The following is a 16,329-nucleotide window of genomic DNA, read 5'->3' as shown; positions in this document are numbered from 1 at the left end:
CAAAAACAAGGCTGCTTGTATGGAGGCAGCAGGTGCAAGAAAACATATTTGTGGCAGATATGTTCCACAAAAGACCCTAAGGCTCGTGGAGAAGATTGTCTGATTGGGTAACGCCACTTGTTCTTCCCTTTAGTTTTATATTTTAAGTTATGCATTAGATGTTAGTGACAAGGATTGGTTTCTTCCAGTGGTGCAGGGACGTAAAACAGAAACATGCATATGTGCTGAAGGCAGCGAGGAGCGAGTCTCCTCTTGTGGGAGTCATGCGCTGGCAATCTTTCAAACCAGTCTTTTCCTTCTTCTGTTTGTCCAGGATTTTGGGAAGTGTCCTCGTTTAAGGCTGTTTACTCAGGAGTACATACTGGCTTTGAATGAATTGAACGCAGGAATGGAAGTGGTGAAGAAATTCATACACAGGTCAGTGGCCGGTCATGAATCTTGAATTGCTTTACTGTGCATTTGTTTCCTCCAAAGTGGAAAATATGTTCTGGGTAAATGTCAATGCTTTTCCATGTTTCTGAGTCCTGCTTTTTTTTTTCCACTAATGTAGTTCAGTAAAGTAACAGAACTTCTAAGAATTCCGAAGCATAACAACTAAAAATTGTGTTAAGAGCTAACCATAGGTTACTTTTCATAACTGAAGTGTAGGCAGTGCGGGTTAAAGCTAAAGTTTAAACTGCTCACATTTTGTCCTCCCCTGGTTGTCTTTCAGCTTCTGAGTGCATAACAGTGTCAAATGCAGAGCGCTGAAGTCTAGCCAAACAAATCTTAATTTCTCTTGTCCCCCAGGGGGCAAAGTACATGTAGCACTTTGCCCCATTTTGATAGGTGCTATGGATGCTAAGCTAGCATGGTCAACAACATACCCCCCCATTGCTCTCTGACCATGCTGCTCACAAGGAGACGACCAGCTAATTAATTTTGGTTTACCACAAGCAGGGTAGGGGGTCTAAAGGTATATAAAAAAAGAGAGAGAATAAAGAAACCCAAATGATACACAGCAGACCCAGAATCATTTATTTGTCATACATATTGGTCTCTCTGAAGGCGGTAGTGAAGACAGGTAAAGATTTGATCTCTCTTTGGTAGAGATCATGCGACCAATGCCTCAGGATCGGTCATGGGACCAGCAGCCAGAGCCCAGAACACCCTTTTCTGGAGGGACAGAAAGTATTTCATAACTTTACTATGTATAGTACGTCCGAAAGGATAGGGTTGGATAGACATGAGTTTACGTCTTTATTGAAATTGTAGTTCCTGAATTGTTATAGTCAAACTTCACATTCCGTAAGCAAATACTTTTTTTGCTTCCTCAACTAGCTCTGTGTTAGTGTTCTATTAAACGTTAACCTGGTCAAGGTACACTAATCAATATCATTGTTATACAATTTCTTCCTCTGATCCTTACACAATGGCCATAGGAAATATTCTGCATCTAAACTAAAGATAAACTCTTGCCAATAAAAAGGAGGCAAAAGTTTAAACAGCAGCATAGTCTAGTTTATGCTTTAAATATTTAAAAACGTACATTAATGTATTGGATTGTTTTATGTGACCCCGTACTCTGTGTCAGCTGACAAAAGGTAGGCAGACTCTATAGAGCAGTCAAGCTTGCATTCAGTCAGATTGACTGATGAGCAGCCTTCTCTCAACAGATTGATACAAAAGTATACACGCTTATGAAAGACATAACCATTGAGGGTGCACTTTGGGCTACTCTTGTGAGAGCTACTAAAATGGTGGCTAGACAACTCAGTCCTGACTATAGACTTTTGTCCCAAGATTCATCAGTTGGGGGAGAAGATATTGGAGTAACTGGGCAGTGATCATGCTATCCATTAACAAGTTGGTCCACTTCACACTGACATTCTCATATGTGTGTGCTGCAGTGCGATGCATTGTAAATAGCAACCCAAAGCACCTCCCAGCGCACCTGCTTTCCAGTACACCGTGCTGACCAAACTTGCTGCAGATCCGATGATCCACTTGAGTGCATTACAGTCCCATTCATAAGAACGGGATGCCATAATATAATACATGTTAACATGTGACATAGCGAGCATTAACCGTACCACATCCATTTGCCTTGGTTTGAATGAGATTTTGGAATATCTTTTTGACATTAGAGTTCTCAAGAGACACCCATTGTGTACTTCAATTCACCTGTGCTTAACCTTTACTGACGTATCAACTTTGGTTGGACTATCTCTTTAAGGGACATGTGCTTTACTTGAGCAGGGCAAAGCTACAGCTTTAGTATGATGCCAGCTTCCACAGCTGCATGTATGTCCTTTCCTTACAGTTCCCCACCACTCCATATTTGCTGTTGGGAGTAAGGAAAAGACCCAAGTACTCTCCCGCTTCATGTGACAGCACTGGCCCAAGCACTAGGCACCACTGTTGCCTCGTGGGAGAAACAAAGTGAAGCACATGTTCCTCCATACTTACTCCTCCATACCGGGCATTTTTCTTCACTTACTATCACTCAAGGGCATGGCAGCAGAGCAAAGTCAAGCAGACTGTGTGCTGCTGGGGAGGAGGTGAGTTAAATGAGCCTATTGCTTTGCCCTGCCTTGGCAAATCACAAGGTAGCTTTAAGGACACTTAAAGGATCAGTTCTTAAATGTCCTTTAATGCAGTGCTGTTACTCAGTAAATCCTGGCAGGTATGACATCCTGACATCACAATTTCTAATTTATACGTCTCTATCTTATACAATATCTATCCATGCCTATCTCTCTTTGCACAGTACACATAACATATATATGAGCAGATTTAGTACATATTATGTTTGAGGCATTTTTTATAGATTTGGATACTGTCTAAATTTGACTGTGAAGCAGTCTATAAACCTTGTTTTTCCTCCATTTTCTATTTGTAGGGCTGTATGTGCACTTTGTGAATCCCAACTTCTTTTTTTTTTTTCCAGCATGCATGGGCCCACTGCAAACTGTCCTCACCCCAGGGTCTTACCAAACCTTGTGGCCGTGTGTCTAGCTGCCATTTATTCCTGCTATGAAGAATTCATCAACAGGTAATTGTGATACTAAACATAGTACATCACCTGTAGAGCGTATTTAAAATTGCAGCCAGGTCTGCACTTTTTATACAGGTGTATAATGAATTAGCTGTGGGCTTTGATTTCTAGTTTGATATGAATTATATAAAGGCAGAGGTCTTTATTTGCAGGTAAGTGACTAAAGCAAGAGTTTTGGCATGATTCAGCCAGGCAACTCGCTTGTCAGCAATGGAAGCCTGTCATGTTTATAGCAAAACATGTTTCCTTTTACTGTTTTGCTGCCGTAACCTTAAGTATTACCTTGCGGCAGTATTGGGATGTCAACAAACAGCTGTGAGTTAGTTTACCTTTTTATTCCGCTCGCTTTGGGCATTTAATATAGACTACAGCCACCTAGACTCAGACTGAGATGACCTTTCTGTGGTTGTCCTTGGTTAATTCCAAGGAGCGCTAATGTTTGTTACAAATAGTGACTGTTATGTTTTATTGGAGAACTTACAAACATTTTTGTGATGCTTACATGTTTGGATAGGATGCGACATTTGTATCGCTTGTGCCCTGACCTAAGCTACTTACCTTGAATTGTGGATGATTATTGTGGTTTTGTAGTTGGCTGTAAATTGTTGAAGAAATGTAATAAAATTTTGTTGACAAAAAAAAAAGAGAAGACAGCACACATGTTCTGTTTATAGCACACAGGTCTGTGTCCCAAACATTATTGACACAGCAGCACAGCTAGTATTTTCAGGAGACCAGCAATGGAAGCCTCCATACTTCTTTTATGGTTAATTAAAACAATTGAAAAAATTGTGTTTTGTCAACATATGGCTCTACTAAGCCTTAATTAACTTTCTCCTCCTTTTTTGCTTTTTTTCCCAAGCCGAGACAATTCACCAAGCTTAAAAGAAATCCGTAATGGCTGCCAGCAGCAGTGTGACCGCAAACCCAACATACCCTTACGGCTTCTTCACACCAATCCTGACCTGGTCTCCCAAGAGGTCACATCGGCGGAGTCCCGACACAAGTCAGTCATCGTCACATCAAATGAGATACACGTGGAGGTGGAGCGCAATAATACAGTGAATCAGAAGCTGAAGGCAAACACTGGCAATGATAGTGAACCCAACCTGATTGACTGTCTTCTCATCAGCCCAGCCTGCAGCACCATGAGCATTGAGCTAAGCCCACAGGCCGAGCGAGTGTTGGGCTGCTACGTGGAAATCCTAAAGATGCTGTAAGTAGCTGTTGACTTAAATAAAAATTGTTTGTCTTTATGGTTAGTATGCTGACTAGGAATCTGCTGTAAATTTTGAATCCGTATATTATGTATTGGCCACCATTGTTCCCACGTCTTTCTGCTTTTATCCCCACTATACATCCCCCCTACTTTTCCTTCTGAAACTACACCAACGTAAAATTATTTACTGACCACCGCCGAACCTCTGCATATCTTTACTGATATCAACTGAGTTAAGAAAACCACCTTTGAAGCAATTTGGTTTGGAGGAATACGACCTTTTGACCAGCAACGAATGGCTAGCGCTATTCTGTTAATCTTGCAATTAATAAATACGTGGTTTTTGGTCATGTGGCTTGCCTCCTGGTCAGTGGTACCTGGAAGTGCATTTTAGTTTATGAAATATTTGGGCATTTGGCTCTCTGTGTTCCAACTTCTAAATCATCTGTTGATTGGGATACCTTGACCCAGCGCAGTGCCCTGGCAACTTGGGGCTGGATATATCCTTATAAACCTATGTGTACACCCTACTCTAATCCAATGTGCATCTTTTGGTTTCGCAGGGCAATGTCTTTCAATTTCTTATGGCTACAGTTTATATATTTTATTTCTGATTCATTGAGCAAGCACGGAGGTTTTTGCAAACTTCAAGTTCCTGAGCTGTCATTCTTGTACTGTGTCTTCAATACTCACTAACCCCAAACAAATGTTCAAATGAGGAGTTTCCATTTCACTGACGGTTTACTTGCTTAAGGCCTGTGAAATCACTATGTAGTGAAGCCGGAGAATGACAGTCAAGGTTAAAGACTAGTCGTTAACAGCAATGTTTGTATTCTGTGAAAGCTGGTTCCTCTAAAATTATGATAAGAAACCAAAAAGCTTTCCTTTGGTATTATTCTCAAAGCAGTATTACCGGCTTAAAACATAACGTATATTCCCATATCACCACTTCTAAATCCAAAAATGTGTGTTGCAGTTGTTTTAATTTGTAATCCTATTTTTAGATGTGTTGATACATCGTTATAGTTGAAGCATATTTGTTAAAGGTTATCTAAATGCAGTTGTGGTACTTCCATGAGGTACAGTTTTCAAAGGTCCCAGTGGAGGGACGCCAAGGCTTATGGAGATGCTGGAAAGAAGACATTGTGATGATTGTGTTTACATCACTACAGGAGTGAGGCCATATCTGATCACTGATAGTTTGTGGAGGCTTGTGATGGTTATGATGGTTTGTGGAGGCTTGTGATGGTTATGATGATTTGTAGAGGGTTGTGATGGTCATGATGGTTTATGGAGGGTTGTGGTGGTTGGTCATGATTGTTTATGGAGGGTTGTGGTGGTCATGATAGTTTATGGAGGGTTGTGGTGGTCATGATAGTTTATGGAGGGTTGTGGTGGTCATGACAATTGCTCTGTACCATCAGAGTTGTGTTGTAGGGATGGTCCTGCCTCTGTGTCCAGGTCCCAGTCAGCCTATGACACAGTAGCATGAGGTCCTACAGATGCTGTAAAACTTGCTCTAGTTAAACGTTTGGAGAAGCAACTGCTGACCGCATTTCTAAAAATATCTTGCTAGACATCAAAAAGCTAAAGGAATGTTTTACATTGAGTGCTATTTATTCTCCAAAGTGCTGCTACACCTCCAAAATTGTTCATATAAAACAGGGATGGGCTCTTTCAACATCAATTTAACTTTTACAGCGCGTTTCTTTATATGTAAACATTTATATATTCAAAACATGGTTGTGTGCAATCCTTCCGATACATCATCACTTTCTCTAAGCACATGTCTGCATTCAGAGATAATAGGACAGGTACAGCTTACATAAGTCATATAATGTGTTTACTGTTACATTTGTAATATGTGTAGATGACGGAAAAACAAGGAAACATGAAAATGAGTAGGCTAGTGGGGTTTATCATTAATGAATAAGCTGGGAATATTGGTGGCTGGATTGGGTTAAAACCCGCCCCCTAAAAACCCGAGCCGACCGGGTTGCATTCCAGTGCATTCCAGAGGCCGAGTGCACTGGAACGCACTCCTGATGGTGTGACAGGGCCCTAAAGGGCACTGGTGTAAAAGCAGACATAGACAGGCCAGCTTCTAGGCCTTTGATGGCGTTTGAGCTGCCATCTTCATTGTATTGGCTTTAGATTTAAGCCTAGGACCACTTTAGAACTACCTAGCACACACACACACACACACACACACACACACACACACAAACACACCTTGCTGTTCAAGATAATTTGGCATACAAAATAACTCTAATGTACATGTATTTGCTGCCCAGTCCAGTGCTTGACATTGTTTACTCCACCATATTGATGCTTGTACGTATATTTGTACATGTGTTTGGTGGGGAATATTGGCCATCTATCATACATCTCTTGCATTTCTTTTGAAACCTTGATACATGTTGATACTGGCTAACTGACTTGTAGAACTGACATTCTTTTTAGGTGTGTTTAGACTTTCAATTGAACAAGAATCCTTGACATCACAAGCACAGTTCATTATTTAAAAGCCATGGTTCCATATGAATAAACTGATTGTGTTCTCCTATATTGGAGCTTATCCACACTTTATTCATGTGCCAGGTACACTTTAATCACCAGGAAAACACAGGAGCAGAAAGGGTTGTCTTTTTTCTGTAATCATCCATCGACGCAGACACGCATTTCTTCTTTTCTTCTGAGTAATGACAACCACACGATGATTCACCAGTAAAAGGGAACTGAAGCTAAGGGGAGGGTGAACCGAATAATGAGAGTGATGCTTTGATAGTTCTATTCTTCTGAATGAACAATAAAAAGAACTGTCACCATAAGGACCAGGTACAAAGGGAGTGGCGCATGGAGCAGGCACCATACGTCGCCCCGTTCTTTGACTCTCTGGACACTGGTTTATCCGGTGACACCAGACATCGCTCACTGAGACAGACACCTGGATATTGCCGCTCCTGCTCCATCATTCTTTCATTTTACAGGAACGGCAACACCCTGCTATTAACCTGCTTTATACAACCATAGGTAGATATAGGTTAAATATAAACATAATATATATATATATATAGACAATGATTATGGAAACAAGAAAACATTCAAGATGACGTCATTTTGTAGGTTGTCACTCTGACCAGCAGTAAATGCTGTAAATAAATAGTAATAGCAGAAAGCCGCAAGGGAGCTGTTGAAAATACTTTATTCATCAATAAGTTTGACACAAGTTATAACATTTTCTAATATACTTTACTGTCCAAAAATAGCTGTTTCCAGAGCAAAATCTAGCCAGAAAAACAGTTGTTCTGACTCATGGCTGAAAGTCAGATATGCAGTGTACATTTATAATTAAATCTTTTTTTTTATTTATTTAAAAGGAGGGACAAAAAACATTATTATCATGAGATATTAGCACAGCAGTGAAGGTAAATGAGACAAATTAGAGACACAAGTCAAACAAGCAGAAAAAGCACACAATGTGGCAATCTGGTATTGGATTTGGTAAATTCCAAAATAATTTAAAAAAAATCATATTTGAATGGTAAGAATGAAGATGTAGACATCAAATCCATATGAAAAGGTATGGTTTATTAAGTAACGATGATACTAAAATTGTGAGGGTAATAGACACGGGCTTAGACATTATAACCCTACAGGAGGACCTGGATAAAATAGGGGAGTAAAAAAAAAAAAAAATAGGCAAGAGGAATACACATTAATGGGTACTCCACTAGGGAAGTATGAAATGGAAAAAGATTTGGGGGTCATAGTAGATAATAGCTTGCAGTGCCAGGCGGGTCAAACAAAGCGAGCAGAGTACTGTCCTGTATTAAAAAGGGAATGTACTGTAGAGACAAAGCTATAATTCTGCCAGCAGGGATCTCCAGTGACATCATTTACCATATATGGACTTTCCGATTTGTAGTAAATGCTGAAGAGAGAGAGAGAGCTCCTTCCCCTCTGTCATCAGCGATCCACGATCAATTTGGTATGTCAGTGTCGGCAGGGAGAGAGAGAGAGGGGGGAAGGAGCTGGCACACGGGGACGTGCAGGTAAGGAGAGAGCTGCTGCGCATGTCCATATATTCGTGGACGCGCAGCAGCTCTCAAGAATCACTGTCAGTCATCAGTGGGGAGGATCCCGTCAGATACGTCGGGATGTCTTCTCATTGCGGCGCTTAGCCCCGCCCACCACCTAAAATAAGGTTTTACAGCCTTACTGTGCATTTTGGCTAATTAGAGTAAATTACATTATTTACTTATTTAGCCTAAGGAATGCATTCATAAAAAAAAAGATAGAACCGCATAGTTCTCCGTTAAGCTCTAAATGGAGGGATGTCAGCCAGGAGAAGATAATCGACAGTTACAATAATAGTTGCAACTAGAGAAGTCCATGTCAGTCAGATTCACTGCTGTTTGTTCCAAAGTTGCGGGTGTATAGCTTTGCTACCCCCGTTACTCTTTATTGCTAATGTATTGTTGTGCATTCATGTTGTGTCTCTCTACCTTTTTAAGATCTATTGGAAAAGCAGACAATTCCTTTCTATTAGCTGGCGAACTAGGACCTTGAGCACAATCTGTTTTCATTTTGCAATGTGGATACTTTTGATAAGCAGATAAAAATAATGCATCTTCTACATTCTTTTACTTGATCCCTATTGAGAAATCGGAAACCTCTTTTATTCATTGTTGGGAAAGAGCCATGAGTCGATATTGCCAGAAACTTTGTGACACACAAAGAGGTCTAGCAGGCTTTGACGCTGCAGGATTGTCCCGGGGCCTATTGTAAAGTTTAGCTCTGCTTTGGTTGAGTTTGCAGGCTCTTCTCCCAAGACTGAGCTCATATCAAATGTTTTGTTTGGGAGTTTTCCAGTCATAGCTAAGAAGGGAATACAATAGAGATTCATAAAATACATTAAGCGTTTCTAATCCATATTTCAAAGGTTTGTATTATTAGAAGAAAAAATTCAACCATCCCTTTTTTTCAAAAAGGGGAACCTTTAGTCTTTTTACTTAACATAAATTCATAAATAAAATATATATAGTATGTAGTCCATTATAATGTAAATTTGGATGAAAATTGCATACGTAGAGTTTACTCAAACCGAAAACATTATGATAAAACAATCATCAAAGAGGATCTTCATTCCCGCAGGGATATTTTTTTTCTTTTCACTCCCTCTACCTTGGCCTCTGGGTTGGGCTGAAATAGCATACTTACCTGCACATTGAATCCTGCATTGTCCTGCTATGAACCGCCAATTGCACGCCAGATCCCGTGCTGTCATCTTCTTTTCTGATGTCATTAGGTTAGGAGTAGGCTGTCTCTTCCTAGTTCAGGCAGCCGGCCCCATGATGACGCGCCACTGGGTCTGCCTTCCTCCAGCTGATCTCTGTAAGGTGAAGCCTCCTGGAATATCTGAAGTGCTGGAGCAGGGTATAGTGGAGGGCAGGGTGCAGCCAAGCCAAAACTGCGGAGGGGTCTGTAAAAGATCCAAAATGCGTAAGGCGAGTGAAGATCCGCCTTAATGTAGTATCAAACACTCAACCTATTTTTTTCAATAATGAATTATAATTAAAACATCTGCATTACCCAACAAAGTATTTATTTATATTTTCGCCCAAGCACTTAGTCATCATGTGTTCAAACAGCTGGCTCCAGCTCAACTTCCCTGAACTTCCTGTCCAGTACAAGATCACAAATGACAGAGAAGTCTTCAGCAGCCATCCATCTACTAGCTTGAAGAAGGAAGAGGGAGAAAGGAAGAAAGGGAGGGTGAAAGGAAGAGGGGAAGGGAAGGTGAAAGGAAGAGGGGAGGGAGGGAGAAAGGAAGAGGGGGAGGGAGGGAGGGAGAAAGGAAGGGGGGTAGGAGGGAGCAAGGAGCCAAGGAATGGATTGTACTCCTGTGCCTATGTTTGTTGAGACACACAAAGCTTACTAGCTCTCACAAGGGTAGCTCCTTAGGACCTTTGCAAGGGAAAGGAGCTGTTCTAAAACAGGATATCAGGCCCAGTGCTGATTTTGCAGGAAGCTGAAACTTTTAAATATCAAGGAGCAGCATACATTGTGAGTGATTTGAAGGGTAAGTACAGTTTCTCAAGTGAATTTTTAGGAAAATTGAATTACCCCCTCCAACCTGGCCCCCGCCCCGCCGCAATTTGGAAAGTGAACTTACCCTTTAATCAGAATTTTTAAAAAGCTTAAAAACATTTTGACTTTAATATCCCATTAAATCCAGAGACAGAAGCAGTTGAAGTTATATGCAAATCATGACTTTCCCTTTAGAATTCAAGCTTGCCCCCACCTTCTTGGCACCTCTATTGGGCAGTATTGTTGCCCGTTCTATTAAAGGCTCAGTAGGGAATCTCGGGAATAAAGAGGGCTAAGCTAAACTATGTACAGGACTGGTTTTGTACGAGGTGTTTAATGAACTCCGTTATACTGTACTAATCCATACTACTATATATTCTTACTGCCCTACCCCACACTATCAACATAATAATGTCAGTTGGAGTTGTACTGTAAAAAATGAGTGGAATGAATTGGATGTAAACACCAAACGCGGTAAGCTAAATGGTTAATCTCCTGTGCGCTGGAAGCCTTAATGACCGCAAGATTACGAAATGAAAGAGATGAGAACCCAGTAGTATTTGGCATTCTTCTCCTGCCCAGTAAGCAGGTAATAGGATTAACTTGACTGGCTTTTGTATGAAGCACAGGCGATGCACTGCTTGGATTCTGTGAAGACGGAAGTGAGAAAGAAAAAGGGGAACTTACCCCTTACAAGCTAATTTATGCGCAAGGAGCAAAACTGCACTGTAACCCACAACAGTCCATCAGAAATCAGCATGCTTTAGTCTTGTCTAGTCTGGTGTCTGATGCTTCATTGGGTGCTTATCACTTCCCTTTAATTTTTAGTGTTAGTCAGGCTAAGCTATTTCAAATAGCTGCTCCTTGATTAAAAGTTTTAGTTTCCTGCAGAAACAGCTGGTCCCCTAAGCACTGGCCCTGATATCCTGTTTTAAGTTTGCTCCTTTCCTATGGCGGCACCCTTGTGTGTGTGCTAGTGAGCTGTGTGTGTCTCCACAAACACACAGGCTCTTCCATCGTTCCTTCTCCCTTATCCAAGCTAGTAGATGAACAGTTGCTGGAGACTGTGCTGCCTCTAGTGGTCATGTACTAGACAGGAAGTTCAGGGGAGCTGAGAGAGTTGGAGCTGTTTGGAAACATGATTGTACGTGTAAAATTAAAAGGCTTGGCAGGGCAATGTATATTTGTTTGGTCTGGATTCTTGATTGAAAAATAAGGATTGAGCATTTAATACTACTTTAAAGGGTAGTTGTAGGGCTGCAACTAATTGATTATTTTCATAATCGATTAGTTGGCCGAATATTTTTTCGATTAGTCTGATTAAAATATAAATAAATACCATGCTTGATTTAAAATGAAGAACAAAACTGCGTGCACAATTTTTTGCAATCGCATTGCACTGGGGCGATCATACTGTGGGTGGAATGCGTATTTGGGCGATTGAAATTATTGGCACTGCAATGCACCGCCTGCAGCAGAATCTGTCAGGCAGCAACCGAAAATGACTTCCCACCTTTTATCATTTTTTTTGATAATTGTATTGTAAGCACATTGCACTTGAAAAGCTTCAGCCAGGGAACGACAGCTGCCGATGGCAAGATTCCACAGACGGCAGCTGAATGTAAATACAGCAGGTTGTAGCTTGCTATTGGCCATTTCAAATTGCAATAGCAGGCTTGCTATTGCACCCGCCTCCTGCTTGCTGGGCCCTCCTCCCAGCGTGGAGGAGAGAGCTAGGGGATCCAACCAATGAATCGATAATGAGAATAGTTGACAACTATTCTCCTAATTGATCGATTATTCGATTAGTTGGTTCCAGCCCTAGGTAGTTGTATGTTTAAAATACAATTGCTCATTTAGTGTATATCAAGGCAAGTGATCTGCAAATATACCTTTTGTACCTTATCTTTTAGTTTTGTGCTCAACCAAAAACTGTCAAAAGGAGCCCAGACATTTCCTTTTGTTACATTAAAATATACAGTATGTAAACCATATGCATACACAGGGGGGTCCTCTTTGGTCATCGTCAGTGGCCACCGAATGGCCAAAGAGGACTTCTGAGAACATGAAAGGGTCGGCTGCAGAGATTGTGGGGGACAGCACTGAGGACTGACTATCAATCTGACGTCGCTGGAAAAAAAAGCACACTTTTAATTTAAGCGCACGTTAGAGCAAAAAGAATTCATAGCGGTTTAATTATGCTTTATTCTGACATTCTGAGTGTCAACAAAATTAAAAAGAGTGCCTCTAATCTCACCTCCAACTCTGTGCAGGCTGGGAAAAGTAGTGACAAAAAGTTTTCTTTAACTCTTGGTGCTAATGCCTGCCAGCTTTTTTTATTTATCCTAATAAACGATTTTACACACGGAGGTGGCGCTCTGTTCCCTTTTGGGAAAGGTAGTGGACCAATCTTGCCGCAGGAAAGGCAATTTCTGTACACATGTTGTATGTAGAATACCCCGCGTTTACCAAAAATTTCAAATTTAGCTTTTTTTCAATATGGCAATTTTTATAAAGTTATAGCTGGCTGCAGATTAGAATGCAAAGATAATAGTACCGGTAGCCGTTATATACCCTGTTCGGCCAAAAATGTCACACACTCTAATATTTAGTTGGACCGCCTTTAGCTTTGATTACGACATGCATTGCCGTGGCACTGCCTCAACAAGCTTATGCAATGTCGCAACATTTATTTTAGTTGCATTCATCTTGTAGCGATAATGGAAGAATCAGACCATTAAAGTCTTCTCCAGCACATCCTATAGATTCTCAATCGGGTTAAAATCTGGATTCTGTGGTGGCCATTCCACGTGTGACAATGATGTCTCATGCTCCCTGAACCACTCTTTCACAATTTGAGCCCGATGAATCCTGACATTGTCCTCTTGGAATATGTCCGTGCCATCAGAGAAGAAAAAATCCATTGATGGGAAAACCTGTCCATTCAGATATGTCGGGTAAGCAGCTGATTTTTTGGTCACATACCTTTGCGGAACCTGGACCTCCAATGGAAGGCTCTGACCTATTTGCTAAATCCAGATGGTGACTTTTTTTTTGGGTCAGGCATTGTATGTTCGTTTGTTGTCTATTAACAAAAGTGAAACTTTGCTTTAAATAGAAAATCCGTATGCATTTGTTTGCAGTGGTTTAGATTGATGCCATTTTAAAGTTCACAGTACTTAAACATAAACACTTCGTCATGTCCAGCATATATGTTGGTTATATATGCATTTCCGTGAAATGAGGTGACTTCTGAGAAACAAGAAACTAGAAATTGGTTCTGAAAGGAAATTGCGTAACTCTATGGGATTTTGGTTCAGAATTGTCACATCTTTCAACGAGAGAGGAAATAGGGTCACGATTGCTGAGGGTCAGACTTGACTTTATGTTAAAACCACATGGACAAAAGTACAGGGTGTTCCATGCTGTCATTGTCAGGAGGAAGGCTATGTATTAACGGGACAGATTATCTTAATTGTTACACAACAAAAAATAAAACAGCCTTTGTCACAATTGGTTTGCAGTAATAAGCAATGTCCAAATGGTACCAAATGTGCTGACTTGTTCATGAATGCAGACTTAATTATCTCCATCTGTCCATTCATCTTTATATGTTATCTGTCATCTCATTGAAAACATCAGTAAGCTTAATAGGGAATTATGTTGTAACATACTATCATTTAATGGCAAATTCCAGTTCAACTACCAAACATTGTCTGGAAATGTATACAAGGGACACGGAGAAGGTGTCGGAAATTTGTTTCTCCTTCTGGCTTTGCTTGTGTATAGCAGATTACCCCGATGTTTTATAGAATCTGAATGTTGGGTAAAATGTGTGTTCATAACTTAATCTGTGGTTTCCCAACTGTGCTAACGAGGCTTTCTTCAAGGTAATTAAAGAGAAACCAACTTATTGCCCATTTAGTCCCCTTCCCCAGAGCCACTGATGCTCAACTTGCCATTGTTATATATCGCTCCTCATTCACCAGTGTTGCCTAGTGTCAAATGCTAAGGTGACGTTATTCCCTTAGTCCTGTGAGAGTGCTCAGGTATAGCAATTGGCTGCTGAACCCAAGCACTGTTACTTGAGATGAGGTCACATGCTCCCTCATGTCCGGAAGTGGCTGGTATTTTGGCCAGGCTGACGGAGTGACAGGGGAGGGCCGGCAAGCAGAGTATCAGTGGGTCGGGGAGCCCCTTGCACAGACACTGTCAATTTTCTCTGAACAAGCAAGGTGATGGTGTCTCTCTAATAAACACCCCTCATATTCTAATGGTGCACACCTTTAATCATTCAGGAATAAATTACTCAAGACTTAATGACACCTCACTGCAGGCTTTTTTCAGGTTGTTTTTTTTTTTTTACAGGTTTTTCCACATTTTGTAGGATTACAGGCTGGAATTAAAATGAATTTAAAGTTCATCTATAGTAGTGTGGGGGAAAACCAATGTCACTTTGTTTTCTTTACTGTTTGTGTCCTGTTGGGGATTTTCACTTCCTGCCCCAGAAACATAATAGGAAGTTAGAGGAAATACCCCTGAAGTGAGGGAAAATGCCCTCCTAGGAGGCTGTAAACAGAACTGGTATGCTGATTGAGGTGTCGGTCCACACCTTAAACAGTGCGTTCCAGAGCAGTCAGCATGCACTGTATCGCATTCAAGGCGGTTTACTTAGTTTAGGGGTGGACGAATCTGAAAAATCTCTGAAAAGATAGTGCTTGCAGCATTTTTTCAGATCGCACTGGACCGGAACACAGGCACTGATGTGCCACGCGTTTTGGTGCGGGCGATCACACTGCAGGCGGGGGGTGTGGCTGCGGTGCCATTGACTTCAAGGCACCGCCACGCCCCCTCCCGCCCCTGAACACAGGAAGCGGACCGGAATGCGATACAGGCTGACTGCTCTGGAAAGCACTGTTTATGGTGTGAACCAGCCCTGAATGACATCCTAATGGCTCCTGTTCTGGTGACAGCCAATACAGTTTGGTTTTTTTTCATCACTTTCTGTCCATGTGACAGTTGTCTCCAGGACAATAAAGAGAGAGGTTAGATCTCCCCAGTGGGAACAAAGACGGCAATAAAAAAACCAGCCAAGGGTTCTCAACCTTCCCCACTCTATCCAAAGAAGTTGTCAAGAGAAACACTTTCATTTGGATTTTTGCCATTTCATTTACACAGGATACACTTTTGAAAATATTCACCCTCAGGTCTATATCTGGTCTATATAATCCTAGGGTGATTTATTTTTAAATCCAAGTTCGGTTGGTTCTTCTGCAGATTTTTAACCTAGACTTATTTTGGTAGCTGTAATGATCCGTGCAAACTCTGCGGGAGGTATAGGATCACAACTGCGGAGGTAAGCGTGAATGGTTCAGTTGAAGGGTTCACTGTCACACTTTAGTGTAGTGAGTGAAGTCGGAACCCCTTACACATCATATACCATTCTGATTGCAGGAGGAATTAAATGGTAGAGGTGAATTCCCACAACCCTCAATTCTACAGCATTGGGGCCTGTTGGGAATTGTAGTTCTCTCCCCAAGTTTACTTCACTAGGGAGGTCAAAGAGACAGTAACTCTATTGCATATAGTATTTAAGACAGTCCAGAGGAGAGGGTAAGGCAGTTTTAGATAAGAGAGTTTAGTGTGCATTCACTACCCCTAACCTTGATGTCAGTAGGTGCATACAACTCGGCAATTGATTACAGCATGTGGTAATGGCTACTTGCTGTTAGGTGGGAAGTCCATTCACAGGATGGGAGGCTGTATCCAGGCTGCCAGAATCCAAGGGGTAGATGTGGAGGTCCAGGCTGAATCCAGGCTGCCAGAATGCAAGGGGTAGATGTGGAGGTCCAAGAGGGGTTAGCAGGTTACCCAGAGAGCGGTACAGTTTAGGGTCCTAAGTAGCTTGCTCGACGTACTACTTTGCTAGAACGTCGAGCAAGTGAAAGCCTACGGTTTAAATAGGCAGAGCAGGTGATTG

General features: G+C 41.4%; 1 protein-coding gene across 4 annotated transcripts in view; it reads left to right on the top strand.

Moving 5' to 3' along the window:
- Positions 1 to 16,329, top strand: part of CMIP (c-Maf inducing protein) — a 172,491-nt gene that overhangs the window by 126,798 nt on the left and 29,364 nt on the right. For all 4 annotated transcript variants that reach the window (XM_018555411.1, XM_018555410.1, XM_018555409.1 and 1 more), the window contains 3 exons: positions 314 to 417; positions 2,930 to 3,034; positions 3,900 to 4,253. In XM_018555411.1, the coding sequence (XP_018410913.1) occupies positions 314 to 417; positions 2,930 to 3,034; positions 3,900 to 4,253 (563 nt within the window). The remainder of the gene's footprint in view (positions 1 to 313; positions 418 to 2,929; positions 3,035 to 3,899; positions 4,254 to 16,329) is intronic.

The sequence above is a fragment of the Nanorana parkeri genome, unplaced genomic scaffold, assembly GCF_000935625.1.
Source record: "Nanorana parkeri isolate BGI_ZX_2015 unplaced genomic scaffold, ASM93562v1 scaffold195, whole genome shotgun sequence".
Classification (NCBI taxonomy): domain Eukaryota; kingdom Metazoa; phylum Chordata; class Amphibia; order Anura; family Dicroglossidae; genus Nanorana; species Nanorana parkeri.
Note: the sequence above shows the minus strand (reverse complement) of the source record. Positions and strands in the feature narration are given on the sequence as shown.